This window comes from Zonotrichia leucophrys, chromosome 1, assembly GCF_028769735.1.
Source record: "Zonotrichia leucophrys gambelii isolate GWCS_2022_RI chromosome 1, RI_Zleu_2.0, whole genome shotgun sequence".
In the NCBI taxonomy this organism is placed as follows: Eukaryota; Metazoa; Chordata; class Aves; order Passeriformes; family Passerellidae; genus Zonotrichia; species Zonotrichia leucophrys.
In genome coordinates, this window is record NC_088169.1 from 95,985,154 (window position 1) to 96,000,400 (window position 15,247).

The 15,247-nt window shown below is 42.1% G+C and overlaps 2 protein-coding genes across 14 annotated transcripts in view; one reads left to right on the forward strand and one right to left on the reverse strand.

Annotated features, from left to right (window-relative positions):
- The window catches only part of LOC135453226 (rap1 GTPase-activating protein 1-like), a 43,960-nt gene extending 37,854 nt beyond the window's left edge, over positions 1-6,106 (forward strand). For 6 of the 13 annotated variants that reach the window (XM_064724083.1, XM_064724101.1, XM_064724042.1 and 3 more), the window contains 4 exons: positions 43-145; positions 3,166-3,251; positions 3,401-3,471; positions 5,667-5,803. In XM_064724083.1, the coding sequence (XP_064580153.1) occupies positions 43-145; positions 3,166-3,251; positions 3,401-3,424 (213 nt within the window). In that variant the 3' untranslated portion in view covers positions 3,425-3,471; positions 5,667-5,803. Of the gene's footprint in view, positions 1-42; positions 146-3,165; positions 3,252-3,400; positions 3,472-5,418; positions 5,556-5,666 lie in introns of those variants that run through there. The other 7 variants (XM_064724125.1, XM_064724143.1, XM_064724116.1 and 4 more) reach the window with 4 other exon arrangements.
- A 134-nt stretch (positions 6,107-6,240) lies between these two features.
- GSTK1 (glutathione S-transferase kappa 1) lies at positions 6,241-14,034 on the reverse strand. The gene is made up of 8 exons (XM_064724220.1): positions 13,541-14,034; positions 12,911-12,992; positions 11,990-12,118; positions 11,557-11,657; positions 11,112-11,147; positions 8,438-8,554; positions 7,834-7,927; positions 6,241-6,542 (listed from the first exon to the last, which is right to left on the reverse strand). Exons 1-8 carry the CDS (start codon positions 13,868-13,870, stop codon positions 6,502-6,504), a joined length of 930 nt encoding a protein of 309 aa, XP_064580290.1. The 5' UTR covers positions 13,871-14,034; the 3' UTR covers positions 6,241-6,501.
- Between the last annotated feature and the right edge of the window lie 1,213 nt (positions 14,035-15,247).

Here is a 15,247-nt window from a genome sequence, read left to right on the forward strand (position 1 = left end):
ACCAGGTGCATTATTAAAACACATCTTCTTTGCCCTCTCTAGGAGCTGACGTGCTCACTTAAGGGCCCTCCAAAACAGGATTCAATGGTTCAGAGTATGTGGCTGGATGACAGTGACTGCACACCCAGTACTTCTAGCACACCAGGTAAAAAAGAAAGAAAATAGAAAAAACCCTCTGCTTATGCTTCTAGAAGCGTATGAGAGGTTGAGCCAAATCTTTTGTATGCTATACTTAATATTTTAGAAGGACAGGTAGATGATAGCCCAGAAAAATGGGGAGAGCAGCTGCCATGCAAAGTTTAATTGGGAAAGAATTCTTCAGTGCCATGAATAAATAGTACTGTACATACTGCAAAAGGAGTTACAGTAGACTGCAAAAAATTAAAGAGTTCATGTTTTTTCTGTGGAGAGCTATGGTTGCATTTATGCAGTCCCTGTATAAACTAGATAGTTTGCTCCTAAGAAGGTGGGTAATCAGGAAGCCAACCTGCACTCAGAGTTTTTTTGTCAAGGTTGGGCTCTTTGTCTAGTACTTGATTAAACCTGAGATGTAGTTGGTTAAACTCAGCTTGGATCCATTCACTATAATGATCCATTCAGTGGGACTTGGATCCATTCACTATAATCATCCGTTCAAAGTTCTCTTCAGTCCTGTAGCAGGGACACCTGTTGTGTTTCCTGCTGTGGAGCTGGATCATCTGCCCTGATCTCAGACCCTGTTTGCAGTTGCATTTCACTTTTGTTAAAATGAACTGGTTTGGATTGAAGCATTTCTTGTTGAGCATCAGCCTCAAGCTAAAATTAGGGAAAGTTTAAATCAGTTTCAGTCTGGTTCTGAGAATGGGGCTGTGTAAGATTTTGGGAAAGTATGACTGAAAAGACTAAGCTTTTGAGTTTGGGAAGTCATTAGAAACTGTGAAAGGCAAAACACTTAACATTTGTTGCTGGAAGACTGGAAGAAGAGCATGTTGAGATGGTAAGAGATACTAGAGATTATGTGTATGGCAAGGAAGAGAGTTGGTTGAAATGAACCCTGAAATCTTTATAGGAATTGTGTGAGAAAGGATTGTTTGTAAAGATTACAAGGGTCAGAAAGTGGAGTCAACTTAATTTGAGAATAGAGTTAGGTCTCATTCCCCACAGCTGCCATATATGAGATATCAAGAATGGCCATTAGACAGATCCCTGCATAAAACTGTCTGTATCTTAGCAACAGCATTGAAGATGTGATACTGTCAGATATTCTGCAGAGATCTCTGTTCTATCAGATATTCCTCTTTTGTTGTGGATGCTGGAGGCAGGGATGCTTTCCATTGGCCCCTTCTGCTCTTCACAGATACCTTCTCTGCTGATTCTATTATCTTACAGTATATAAATCATTAATATGCATCACTGAGAATAATCATTACAGAGAATGCAATGTTTAGTTCAATGTAATTTTTAGGTTTTACAACCCTGGGGACAGAGAGCAATATCCTGGTGGTTTAGTTTTGCCTTTATTAAGTTATCTAGTAAGTATTCAGCCAAAGTTTATGCACTGTGTAAAATCAGACCAAACAAATTTTCTTTAATGGAGAAACCTAAGACAAGCCCACTGTGAGTCTAGATCCTACGCTGAATAAATCCAACATTCCTGATCCATGTACATATTCTTGGCTTCTCCAATTTGCCTTTCAGATTGAGAGAGCAAAATTACAGGGGAAAAAAAAAAGTCAGTCTGTGGTCATTATGCTCCCAGATGACGACATAGAGAACTGCCTTTGCCAAAATATTTTCTGACTTGGCTTTAAAGTACCAACATGTCTCATGTGCCAGTGCATGTCACATGAGGCAGAGGTGACTTTCTCCCTAGCCTCAAGGGCAGGATAAAAATTCAGCTATAACTCTCCTCAACACATAGACACTACCAGTACTGTTAGGTATATTTTTATTTAGTTAGTTGGCCTGTTAGTAACTTCCTACAAAAAACATACATCATTATTAAATTTTAGCATAGTGGAACTGGGATATATACAAAATAGAGAAGAACCCTCATATTGTAAATTCATATTGTTTAAAACCACAGTTTAGCAGCATTAGGCAGTGATTGACCAATTTTGATTTTAAATCTCAGTTTTAAATTACATAATGGCACTGGGAAAGGGGATAGTCTACCTTGGAAAAAGTGCTGAAACAATAATTGCAACTTATCTGTTTCCTAGAAAATACTGGTGTGATCACATATAAGTAAAAAAAAAAAAAAAAAAAAAGAAGAAAGAAAGAAGTGTTCCTGGGAAAAGCATCTGAGCTTACCACCTTAGCAGGAATCCCTCATTAGCTTTCTTCCTTTTCCTGATTGAATGATGGTTAGATATGCCGTCAGAGGTATTCACCTGTCCATTCTACCCCTTAGCACATTCCACACTAAACTCTTTAATTCAAACTCTTTCCATTTTCCTCTGATTTAAAGAAAAGATTTAGTATTTTATAATAGAGATTTATGTTGTGATGTAGCTATGCATAAACTCTCACAAACTGTACTGGTTGGAAATTAGCATATTTAGTAATTTTAACCATAGAATGGATAGAATGGAGGATCATCTAAGAGTAAATGTAGAATGGTTTAAGAAGGCTGTTATGTTAAAGACATCTTACTCATTTTTTGAGAAATGCGTATGGTAAATACAAGCTAATTACAGAAAGCAAAAGAATGCTTTTAATTTGTGAATTTTGCAAGCATTTAATCCCTGGTTTTGCCATGGTGTTGATATGTGATGAGAGGCAAATTCCTTAAACCCTGATCCCATTGTTCAGATATGGGAATCTCAAGGGAGGGGTCAGAGGGAGAAGGAGGAGAAACACTGTGAGAGCATAAGATTGGAGTCTGCTTCACAAATGTGTATCCTTGAGAATAAGGCATTCATATTGTCTGGAAACAGTGGCTGTTGACTATTTTTAAATGAAATTGAAGCAGTCACTTTCCTCATGTTTTGAGCTGGAATGAGAAACGGGTAGACAGGTAGAAGGTAAACCTAGTCAATTTGGGCACAGGTACACTCCTTTCACTCTTATCTGTGGATGAGCCACAGATCTGTGAAAACTTTGGAGTAAAACCAGCTATGTGTGCAGCTCCTGGGATACCTTCTTGATTATTTTTGTATTGTTCTGTGCTTGGTTCCCTTCTAGGAAGCAGGTTGCTTCCTTCCAGCAGTGTTGCTGGCTCCACTGGAAAAGGAAAAAGCAGCAAAGCAGAGGCTCAACACCATAATCCAGTAAGTGCTTTAATAAAATGTTTTCTCATTTGCACAGAGATAAGGACGGGAGAAAAGAGAGGCTTGATTTAGGTGTTGCTTGCTGAGGGTTGAAAGGGCAGTAGGAAGGCATTTGCAGGGGGAGGTTAAAGTGGTGCCTTGTTCTGCAGGCCTCCATTTTGTGCTGTGTGTGATGTCAGCGCTGGAGCACTGTCTGCTGCACACACGGTGAGGAGCACAGGTAATGGACACGGGGGAGGACAGCCACAGGCCCCTGGCCATCCCTGCCTCTCTGAGACAGTGCAGCAAGTGCTGTACAGCTTCTCAGGAAACAGAGTTAGTCCTTTACCTTCCTCCCCAAGCAATCTTCCGTGGGAAGTGACTCTGACCTGTCTGATTTACCTAAGCACTCCCTTTCCTGGCTGCCTCCTCCCTCTCAGGGAACAGCATTTCCCATTGAGATTCTGTTCTCTACCCTAATCTAGGCACAGTTTCTTCCTCTTCTTTGTCTTTCATTGTTCAGTTTCCTTTGCTCAGATACAACCTACCTTTCTCTGTGCCTAACCTCTGCTTTTTATAATAGTTTCATTACTTTGCAGAACCCCTTTTTGTTGCTCATTTTCTCATGTTGTGCCTATCTGTACACTTATTTGCTTTCAGCCTAGCATTGGTGGGACCTACTTGCCAAGTCAGTTTCACAGCTTTTCCAGACATGGGAAGTGGGATTGATTTCCTGATGAGGGAAAATGGGAACACCACTTCCAGGATTGTTCCCTAGAATTTGTAGTACAGTTTTGTCTGTGTTGTTGAGTCAATGTCCCTTTCCTTGCCCAGTATCTTCTCTGGCCTGACACTAATCAGCTGCCTTGAAAGTCGTGGGGATGTGAGGCTCTCAGGAACTAGTTTGGTACACAGCTGAGTAGAAGAGGATCACCTTTATGGAAGAAAATTCTTCCAGCTATTCCTAAACATTCCTAAATAGCTGGTAGTTCTTACTGTTTCTGTTCAGATCCTCAGCGCTCAAGTTTTAGCTGCCCTGCCACCTTGTGGCATTCAGAGCAGTCAGGTGCACAGTTCAGCTCCGTGAGGTGGTGGCCCTGGTGCCACAGCAGATCAGAGAGGGGAGCTGATACTCAGCACTGAGGCTGCTTCAGTGTGTGCCACAGCAGAGATCAGAACTGAGCGTGACAGCGCAGCTGCCAGCCACTGTTCACTGGGGTCATCCCCAGAGCTTTTGCCAAGAGCTTGTGCTCACAGCACGGCTCTGTAACACAGGAGCAAGGCTGTGTAAATGAGGGGCAGAACTCCCTCAAAGTTCTGCTCCCAAACAGGCACATTTTGCTCAGAATAGGTAGAAGGTCAGAATTGCAACAATCTGCAAACTCACTGATACAAAGGCAAAGGCTGTGGTTTTGCATTCACTGGTGGCTATTATAGGCAATAAGCAATGTATCTCAGTAGTACTCAAGTATGATTTTAGTAGCTAAGGTTTTGAGCATGTAATTTCCACTGATTTGAAGTAGGTCAAAGAGCATTTAAAATAATTTCATGAAATATATTGCAGTCTGTAGGATCCATGTCTTTTGGTTCATCTGCCAAATCAACAATTCTGCCACAAAGGCTGGTTATTTTCCAGTTGATCCAGCTCAAAGAACAAAGTTTCATGAGACCCTGCTTTTCACTGTGACATTATTTCCAGGTGTTCTTTGAATTCTCACCAGCTCCTACCAGAGCACATTATTTCCACAAAAGGGCATTTTACCCACTCCTGAGATAGCGCCACTGGCTTAAAGTGATGTTTTAGTCATTCCATTTTATCACAACCTCTGAATCAGTTTGATAGCACAGATTGGAGGCTAGCAAGTTTCAGGGGAGAAATGGTAAAAAATTTCTGTAACATGGCTTCAGGGGACTCAAAGAAACCTATGGCAGTCACATCCATGGTAACCTCCTTGTCATTCTAACTCCTCTTATCTCTCACAAAGTTTTCCTTAAGTTCCAGGCTGAATTTGCCCCGAGTAATGGGTGCACTGGTAAAAAGGAGGAAGGACTCCTCCAATCCTAGGGTATTTCCTGAAGAGCTGAAAGAAGTAAAAATTGTGGATGGGGGAACACACGATACTCCCACAACACTCAGAGGTGAAAGAACATGAAGTATGCAGATATTTTTTCTGATGCTTTGTTCTAGGATTTGCTGTTCAAGTGAAAATACGTGAATGTGCTTTACCCTAAAGTTCAGAAAAAGACAAAGAAGGGAATTCCAGCTGCTGCTGTTTCATTCAGTGATGCATCAGAGTGTGGAATCACTGTGAAATCAAACATCATATAAATCAAATTTCTGTGTGTCATTCCAATTCAGCCAATACAGGTCCAAGCTCAAACAGTTTCCATGTGAAATTTCTTATTTTAATTGTTTGCATACCTTTCCCTCTGCAGACTACATGCTTGGAAGTCCCTCACAGCCATATCCAAATCACCTTTGGATAGGCAGCAATTAGGGCATCCTTGAGGAAGCAAACCAGAGTCTACTTCAGTTACCAGCTGAACCTACAGTGGTGTTCACAACCATCCTCCAAAGACATTCCTGTAAAACCTGGATTAGTTAAAAACCCCTGCAAGGTTTGGGGTTGGTGCCCACAAATGCACGTGTATGGTGGTTTCCTCAAACATCAGTCACTGCAGGTGTACCAAATATTGTCCAGGATGGGGACAGTTCCTTTTAAAATACTTGATTGACTCGCTAGGCTCTTCTTTAGGCTTGAATTGTGTCCTTCCCAGCTGCCATGATGCAAAGTAAAAGGAAGCATTAATATCTTAGCCTTCTTATGTCTATGTAGTACACTGGACTTAAAATAAAAGGAAATGTGGCCAGCTTCTCTTAGGTTTTATGTGTGTGTGTGTTTGTAAAGGACTAACAGGAAAACATAAGAAACGCGGAGATCACAGTCCAGTTACTGCGTAATCCTCATGTGTTCAGGGTAAAGGAAAGAAAACCAACCAGGGAAGAATGTTCACTCTGCAAGAAGTTAAATCTTTAATGGTAATCTTTGATCTGTTGAAAGAAAGGAAGCACATTTGTATTGGTAAACACCTCACCAGGCTGGTAATACTGGCAAACCTTGATATTTTTCAAAATTACAGATGAGACCAAGCAGTAAAGTTAACTATTAAGGATGAGAAAGGCATCTCTCCATGAAATTGAATACATTCAGATAACCACTGAAGACTGACATATATATATTTTCCTTCCTATATATTTCCCCAGGGCTTTTCACAGCTTAGGGCTTGGAACTGGTCCCAGCCACTTTTCACCTGCAAGACAAACCAGCACAAAAGAGATATATTAAAATGTGATCCATACAAGTAATTGCCTGGTCATTTTTCTGCAGCAGGATTATTGTTCCTACTCTGAACAGTAGGTGAAGGGTAGCTACTGGTGATGGAATACAGATTTATATCTTGTTTGGTGTGATACAGCTAGCTCCATAAATCTTTCACTGTCTAGTCACAACTGAAAGTGTACAGAAGAATTATTTTCCTCCATTACAGATGAGATGTTCTGCAGGTCAGGGATATTCCACATGAGGGAGAAATCAGTTCTTTTTAGGACTCATTTTGCAGGGGGGAGTGGGGGTTAAAAAAAAGCAAAAAAAGGGTGCAAGGCTGCAGAGTCAGAGAATCAAAAAGAAAATCTGATTAAGTCCTTGGAGTTGAGACCAGAAACCAGGCCACAGCATTTCAGTCAGTATTAGTGACTGCTGTAGTAAGTGTTGGGTACTCTTCTTCCTCACTCTCATGTTCATCAAGAATATTTTATAGAATCAGAAACTCATCCAGACTCCTAAAAAAGAAAACCTCAAAAAATTTCCATTCTGCTTAAGCCTATGACTAATACATATTTGCATTAATTAATACTTTCTGTTGAATGTTTTTCACAAATGCATGAGCTAATTGTGTGCATAACTCTTTCTAGAGACACTCTCTCAAGTGCCAGATCTTGAGATGAATAGTCAAATGCCCTGCAACTCATAAAAACAGGTAACTTTAGTTTTTTATCACAACCTACTTCAATCTCTTAAAGAATTTAAAGTGTGTATTCTGTTAATAGAAAAATGAAAAGAAGGATGGTCAATATATGACCAACCTAAACAGCTGTGTAAGTCGACACAAGTTATGGACTGGGGAGCTGTAATAATGTGCTCTTAATAAGAAGGAACAGATATAAAATGAAAATGTTAGAACAACAACAACAAAAAAACAGTACCAGCCATAGTCATAGTCTTAGCCAAGGTCTATGGTCCAGTACCAAAAGGTTACATATGGATATTTTGAGATTGGCAAATGGAACACAAAGCCTTGGAACACACCAAGAGAGGGTATGTGAGAGAGAGAACTCAAGTCACTTCTAGTCTGGAAAAGGATCATTTGGTCATTTTAAGTGTACTGGGACAGATTTCAGTCAGCAGTTTCATTCCAGGAGAAGGATAACCAACATTATTTAACATTTGAAAGCCCTTAGGAGTGTTTTACTCAGCTGCATTACGTATTTTGTTCCAAGAGGGTGAAAGCATGAAACCAAAGTGATGAAATGAGGCAGACTCACCTATAATGCTGCCTAGCAGCTCTAAACGATCAGAGCCAAAAAACAGATGAGGTTTCCCATCATAATGTGCCACAACAGCAGGCATCCCAAATGCCTATTGACACCATGGAGATGAAACAGAGAATGTTATAATGGGAGAATTTCTTGCAGTCATATCACCATCTTCAGGAATAAATACCAACAACTTTTTACTTTTTTTCCTCCCCTTCTTTTTACCTTCTTCATTCTTAAAGATAAGCCTAATGAAGCCATCTAAAAATGGGTGACTCTCCAGAGCCTGTGTGCCCCTTTTGAAGGAGCATAAAAAACAACCTGATTAATCCACAGTTCTATTCCAAATAGCAATAAATGGTATCTCTCAGTAAAATGGTATCTCTCAGTAGAAAAAAGGTTCTGTCCTTGGAATGAGTGGGTCAACCTTGTTTTCCCAGATGACAGTAAGATAAACTACCAGCAACAGTGAGGTGACTTTCACACACTGGAAAACAAGAAGTCTGTATGGTGCTTTCTATAATCATCACTCTCATTGTTCCCTGCTTCCCTGTATTCTTAAGGGGGAAGGAATGCAGAGCTGTGAAGCCCAGTGCCATTGGAAGCATCTCACCCCATGTTTCAGTGCTTCAGTTGTTGTGTCTTTCAGTCGGTCCTTCACTGGAGGGGATGAAGCCATTTCAAGTGCCTTCTGGGAGAGCTCTGCTGAGAGCCCAGCCTGTCGGGCAATCTGTGAAAAGATGATTTAATTACGAATACTCTAAAAGTAAATATTCCAGTTCCCACTCTGGTATAATTAATTTAATCTTCAGTCTATTAACAAAAAAATTCAAAATACTCTTGAAGCACTTGCACAACTCTCTTGCTGTATTCCCAACCTATTCATCATTTAACAACTCTCAGATACAAAGTGGAAGAGACATTTTAAATCTTCCAAGTCCCAAATCTGCACTTTTTTTCCCCAGGAGTTCCTAAACCAAAGAAAAAAAAAACAACAAAAGAACCTTAGATACAACGACTCATCAGATAACTTACAAAAAAACTCAAACTGGTGTTATGAAAAGTAAAATCTCATAAGTGATGCTGTATGAAAGACACCAAATCACAGAGGTTTAACAGTGGCTGGTGTTACTGCTGGATCTTACTCACCTCCCTTGAGCCTCTGCCACACCGGAATGAGACAAAGTAGCCAAATTTAAACATCCAGTGTTTACCTGGTAACAATGACTTACAAGTACTCTGAATAAAGTGTTTCACAAAAAGAGAGAAAAAAAAAGAAAGAAATGCAGTATTGCACATGGAGAAGTAATCCTGCACATGCAGGTGTTAATGACTTTTTCAATTACTTTTTTTGTTTAGCACCAACATTTTCATGTGCCTTCTCCTGCTAACACATCAGGAAAATGAGGAGCTCTTTTTGACTGTGCTTGAAGAGGAGGTTAAACAAGTGTACCACTGGACTAGAACAAAATGCTTGGTAGCCACAGTATTTAGAGTGCAATATTGACACTGTGAAGTAGTATCTGGTCCTCACCATTTCAGGGCAGAAAGAGGATTTAAGTGGACTGGGGCAGAATTCAGACCACACATTGCTGATATAGCAATTTACGTGAAGCTGCTTTTGATTAAATAAAGAAGTAAAAGAATACTAAGGAATTATTATCAGGTTTTAAAAGTACCATTTTTCTGACTGATGTGTAAAATAAATCCACCTGTAAATACTCAGATGATTGGCTGGGACCTCTCAGCCACCTTTGGATGACAAATTTCCAGAAAAGTCTAGTACTTGTTGCAGGAGTGAATGAAAACAGACACAAGCAGACAAGGGGACACCTCCCTCTCTGCATTGATGCACGGGAGGGATACTCATCGACTGCCAAACTGTGACTAAATTGGAGATTGTTCTGAGTATGAAGCGCTGAAGTTCTGCATGTCCTTGTTTATTTAAATAATGATGGATTCAGAGACAATGTGACAACGTTCTGTATATGTTTATGTATTGGGTCTAGCTGGAATGGAGCTACTTTGCTTCACAGCAGCTCCTATGGTTTTGTGTTTCAGATCTGTGACCAAAACAATGCTGATAACATCCTAATTATTTTAGCTATTGATGAATGGCGTTTGCACAGTGTCGAGGCAGTCTCTGGTTCTCACTCTCCCCCCACAGTGAATAACGTGGGGCTTCACCAGAGGCTGGGAGATGACCTGAACTAACCCAAGAGACAGACCATGCCATATGCCATGCTCAGCAGTAATTGATGAGGAGGGGGTTTAGGCAGGTTAAGCTTTTTCTTGGGAACTGGCTGAGCATCAGTCTATGTGTAGGGATTCTTTGTTTTCTTTCACTCTGCTCCTCGTTCTCTTTTGTTTATTAAGTAATTTTATCTCAACCCACAAGTTTTCTGGCTTTTATTCTTCTTTTCCTCTTCTCCTGTCCTTCTGGGCAGTGGGAGGAAGCAAGTAGGCACCTGTGTGGTGCCTACCAGGGTAAAAGTACCACTTTAATTATATCTTTAGCTATAGGTACAGTTAATTAATTAAATTATATGTTTAAATAAAAAAATAACTTTATTTATATCTTTCAAATCTTGCTTCTTAAAAAGGCAAAGTGCACACCTTTGCTGAAACTTTGGTAAAAAAGCTACACTAAGATGAAGCTGAAGTGCGAGAACTAGACTTAGGGAGGAACAGCAAGACTACAAGCCAAGCTTCAGATTTCAGCTAGGGATGTTGGATAGGAGACACCAGTCATCTCCTCTCTTTTCTCCAGATTCCAAGAACTTATAAAAGGAGAGACCTTCAAGAGGATCTGCTGGTATACTACCTTACACGCTATTACAGCTTTTGCTATAATAAACAAAATTGAAATAGCAAAAGAAAAAACATCAGGAGTATAATTTCCAGGTATATAAAAGGGCAATATAGGACTGAGCTTAATAGAAAACCTGACTCCATCACTCTAAGGAAAGTCACCTTCCCCAAGTGTTGCATTACAGCTGAACATTTCATATAGCATCAATGCCTCAATGCAGAAACTATTTATTTACTCATAAAAATGAGTTTTAATGACATAGGATCAATAGGTAACTCATTGTCCAGCCTGGGTATCTTGCCACATGAATTAACAAAAAAACAAACAAAAAAAAGTGTACTCTGGTTCTGAAAAAAAAAAAAAAAAAAAAAATCCAAACAGAGCTTCAAGGGAATTTAAATCAATTTTTCCTCAAAGTCATCAATAAGAATATCTATCAGAAATGCAGAAGCACCAAGAAAAAGGAAACACTTACAGCCAATATGTTCTCTGGCTGACTGATGTCTTCATGCTGGTAAAAGAATAAAATAAGTAAATCAGTATTTATGAAACAAAAACTCATCTCTGGATTTTTAAAAGCAAGTTTTCTAAGAAAACAAAAATAAACTCAATACTAATTGCTGGAGAAATTACCTCCTAAAAGGTCTTAAGTCACCTAATCTAGGAATTTATTAAAGTGTTTTCTGATAGGAACCACTGATCCACTGGTCAAGCCTGTTGGACTCACCATATATACCTAAAAGAAGGCAAGTAAGGCCGATTATAAGCTCGTGGCTTCTGAACCACTGTGACCTTAAATTCCTGCAATGACTTTTCATTAAAAGACATTTTCTTCCTCTTGCTGGAATTCCACATTTGAATGATGCAGGACAGGGAATGTGACAGAAAGGGTCAAGAAGCTGGCTGAACGAAGTACTGACCTGTGACCAAAAGCGCATCCAGAACTGCCTGGATAAGGGCTCCAGGTACTGTGGGTTTGTCATGTCAATGGCTGTGATAAAGCGCATGGCCGTCAGGCTGCCTGCATTCGTGGGAGACAGAGGAACACTCAGACAAGGCACAGCAGCAGGAGCAGGTGTGGTCTGCATGACTGCTGCCTAAGAGCAGTGTGATCTTCCCTGCAACAGCCCTGAGAAACCCAGAGTCTGTACAGTTAAGCTCACGTTGATCCACAGTTATCTCCTGTGCTAGTATCATTCACAGCCACATTTCTCCAGAAATCTCCTTCATGGCTATGAATACAGACTTCATACTGCTCACAGGTTCAGGAAAAGGCTGCACACAGGGACTTCATCATAGGGAGAACTGGAACCAGAAGTGCTAGGGATGAGAAATAGCTGCTAAGACTCTTACTTGTGCCCATGATGTGCTGGAAGGCATCTGGGGACATGCGTAAAGGCACCTGGTAGTACTTTGCCATCCTTTTCATATCCTTCAGCAAGTATTCTCCTCGCTTTGGTAACATTGCTGGCGGCTTGTTACCTTTTAGGAAAAAGTTCTGTTGAGATTTCCAGCTGTATTATAGTAATACTGAACAAACAAACTAACACTGGAAAAATTATGCCTCATATGTACATATACCTAAGGAAGAGTCTAATTTCATAGTATAATTTCATGTTGGTTTACTGAAACATACTTGGCTTTTCCAAAGATAATGCTACGATTTAAACATGGTTTATTTCAGTTTTGCACTGATTAAACCTTTAGGATAGCTGAATCAGTTTTAAACCAAGGTACAAATGTCCTAGCAGGGATTTATGTTGATTCAGACAGATGACTTTTAAGCTAACTCCTAATGCATGGGTAAACCAATGTAAAGACTTGTTAATTGACGATTTATGCATTGTAAGTCTTGGTGATCCAATTAAGGCCATAAGTACTGTCTCAGGACATAATTGTATCCTTCCTGCATATTACAAAGTGCAAGTGTTCCACAAATTAATTCTGGTTTAAAATCTAACTCTAGAAAAACACTCCCTGTCAAGTTGTTATTATTATTATTTATTTATTGTATTTTAGAACAGATGGACTTTGGCACAGACTGACTGTGTAGTTGCAACAGTGTGAAATTCCTTGTGACTAATTTCTCAATCTCTTTGAGGCTCCACAGTGCTGTAGTTAATCTGTTACTGGCGCCATAACTTAGTTCAGAGCTGGCTGTGTGTCGGCTCTGCACACACCCAGGGCCTGCAGACTGAGTACTCTGCTAGTGACGAAGGTGTCTTCACTGAGCCCTGCAGAGCCCTGCAAAGCTCATCTCCCTGTACTCCATACCAGTTTGTTGCATTATGCCACCGAGGAAAGCTGGACGGAAGCGCAGCTCAATATTCCAGATGTGCCGGTACCGGCAGAGAGCCTGCAACATGAAAAAGAGTAGTGAGGGATTCAGTGTCAGAGGTGTCTATAGAGCTGTGTGCAGCTTAGGCAGTAAGTACTACAGATAAATCCTTCCCTATTGTATTAGGGGTAGTCTTTCTAAAGCCTTTCCTGGATGCTGCCAGAGAACTCTGGTCTCAGAAAACCTGAGGGGTCTCTATTCGTGTCACGACTATCCAAGGCTAAGCAGCGGTAAGTATGGGACAGGTCAGGCTCATGTCATGATCAGGACACCTGCACTTTTTAAATATGAAAGCTACGCCAGAAGCAAAACGTTCAGCACTAACTCCTGCACTGCCGTTTGGCTGGGATACGCTTCCCTGGTGTTCCTGGATTTCAACAGGCACCCCTTAGAGGCGAGAGAAAAATTAACTTCACGGCGCAAAGGGCGCTGCCTGCAGCCAGCCGGCCGAGCTGCCCTTGAGCGGCCCTTCCGAAGGGGAGGCGGCGGCGGGACCGGCCGGGTGCCAGCGCCGCTCGGGCACCGCGGAGACCGGGAAGGGCCTCCCTCCCTGTGCCACCGCTCACCTCAAACGCCAGCCACGAGTACGGGGAGATCACATCGTAAAACAGCTCCACGAGCGTCCGGCCCATGCTGGCCTCGTCCCGTGCCGTGCTGCCGCTCCGCAGCGTCCGGCGGCCGCAGCACCGCCCCCCCGGCACGGAACGGCAGCAGCAGCGGCAGCGGGGCGGCCCTTCCGCCACCGCCCCTCCGCTCCGGCTCCGCCTCGCCGCGGCTGCCGCTCGCTCGCCCCCGCCGTGCTGCTCGCTTCGCTGGCTGCCCGGAGAGTGCCGGCTCGGGAGGAAGAGCAGGGCTGGGATCGCAGGGGCCGGCAGGGAGCCCGTGCCCTTGGCCATGGCGAGGCCGGGGGAGAGCAAGCTCCCGAGGAGGGAGCCCGGGAGCTGACTCGGCGGGGCGGTCCAGCATGTTTTCCCGGGCGCACGGCGTCCCTGCCGGATCAGCAAGCAATTTACGTGCCACTGGCCCTTATATCCCCCTGCCCTCCATTTTCGCCGCACTTGTTTGTTCCTCCTCCATTCACCTAAGCCCTCCCCTTTCACCGCCTTTACTTCCTCCCCTGCTGCCCGTCCCACAGAAGCGCTGTGCAATCCCAAACCGCTCTAGCTGTGCCACGGTTCCCTCCCCACCGCAACAACGCCCTTTAGTCCTGGATGTCATCGGGAACGTGCTCCTGGATCCCTCCTCTGGCTGTAATCTTGATTTTGCTTTTTAGCAAAGCGGTTTACTGATTTGCTAGTTTACCAATTTACTGAAATTTACTAATTTACTGAATTATGAGTAACTTTAACTCAAGAATGAAAAATCCGAATGCCAACAACAGTTTGTGACCCCTCCCTGAAGTCTTTCGTAACACATAAGTACGGGGCTGCGAGCCAATCGTTAAAAGATTTGGGAGAGAGCTGGGAAACTTAAGCGTGAAGACTTTACCAACCATATTAGTGGCAAAAAAAGAATAAATGAGTGACTGAATAAAAATTCTATTTAGGAAACTTGGTAGGATTTCTCCAAAGGGGAATCCTGCCTTACGTTTTTCTCAAGGAGTCAAAAATACTGCAGAGTGTGACTTAAGGAGTTGCAATGAGTCACTGCCTCAGGCATCCTCTGGGGTCTGTGGGTTCCTCTCTTCGGGCCACTGGAGCCTGCGGATGTGACTGCTGCTTTCCCAAGTGCTGGTTCAGGCAGCAGTGAGGCTGTGTGTCCCAGAGAGATAAATTTGTACACACAGAGGTGACTCCAACACAGCTGGCTACACCGACTGCAAAAAGCACTGCTGCTTGTAACCCCACTCACAACCAACCTCCGTTGTACCTACTTTTTCAAAAGTTTGAAAGATAAATTTGTAATGAGTTCAGCTGTAGCCTGATTCTCTAGGATTTCATCCTGTATGCATCTGTTTTTGTCCCTTAGAAGAGAAACTTTGCCTGACAGATCCCACAGTTAAGCCATTTTACATCTTTTATTAATCTTGTTAATTGTTAATATGCTTTTAATCCAATTACTCCAATTATCCTAAACATTTCCTTGTGCAGGTGCCATTCAGGTGCAGTCAGGATGCTGTAAGAGTTTGGCTACAAATTTTAACACATTCCCAATGTCAGTCCACTTAGTCACGCTGAGGATTATATAACCCAGTCACCTGGAGAGCACTCAGCTCAACTGGATAATGCCTGTGACATCAGTTGTTGTCATCTCTGAGTCTCCAGGGATTCCTT

What these genes read in the sequence shown, in the direction of transcription:
- GSTK1 (XM_064724220.1), bottom strand. Translation starts at nt 13,870, where the DNA reads ATGGCCAAGGGCACGGGCTCCCTGCCGGCCCCTGCGATCCCAGCCCTG. An exon ending in ACTCGTGGCTGGCGTTTGAG is followed by an intron (nt 12,993 to 13,540) that starts GTGAGCGGTGGC and finishes TTCATGTTGCAG; the next exon opens with GCTCTCTGCCGGTACCGGCA. An exon ending in AGCCAGAGAACATATTGGCT is followed by an intron (nt 8,555 to 11,111) that starts GTAAGTGTTTCC and finishes ATCTTTTCACAG; the next exon opens with ATTGCCCGACAGGCTGGGCT.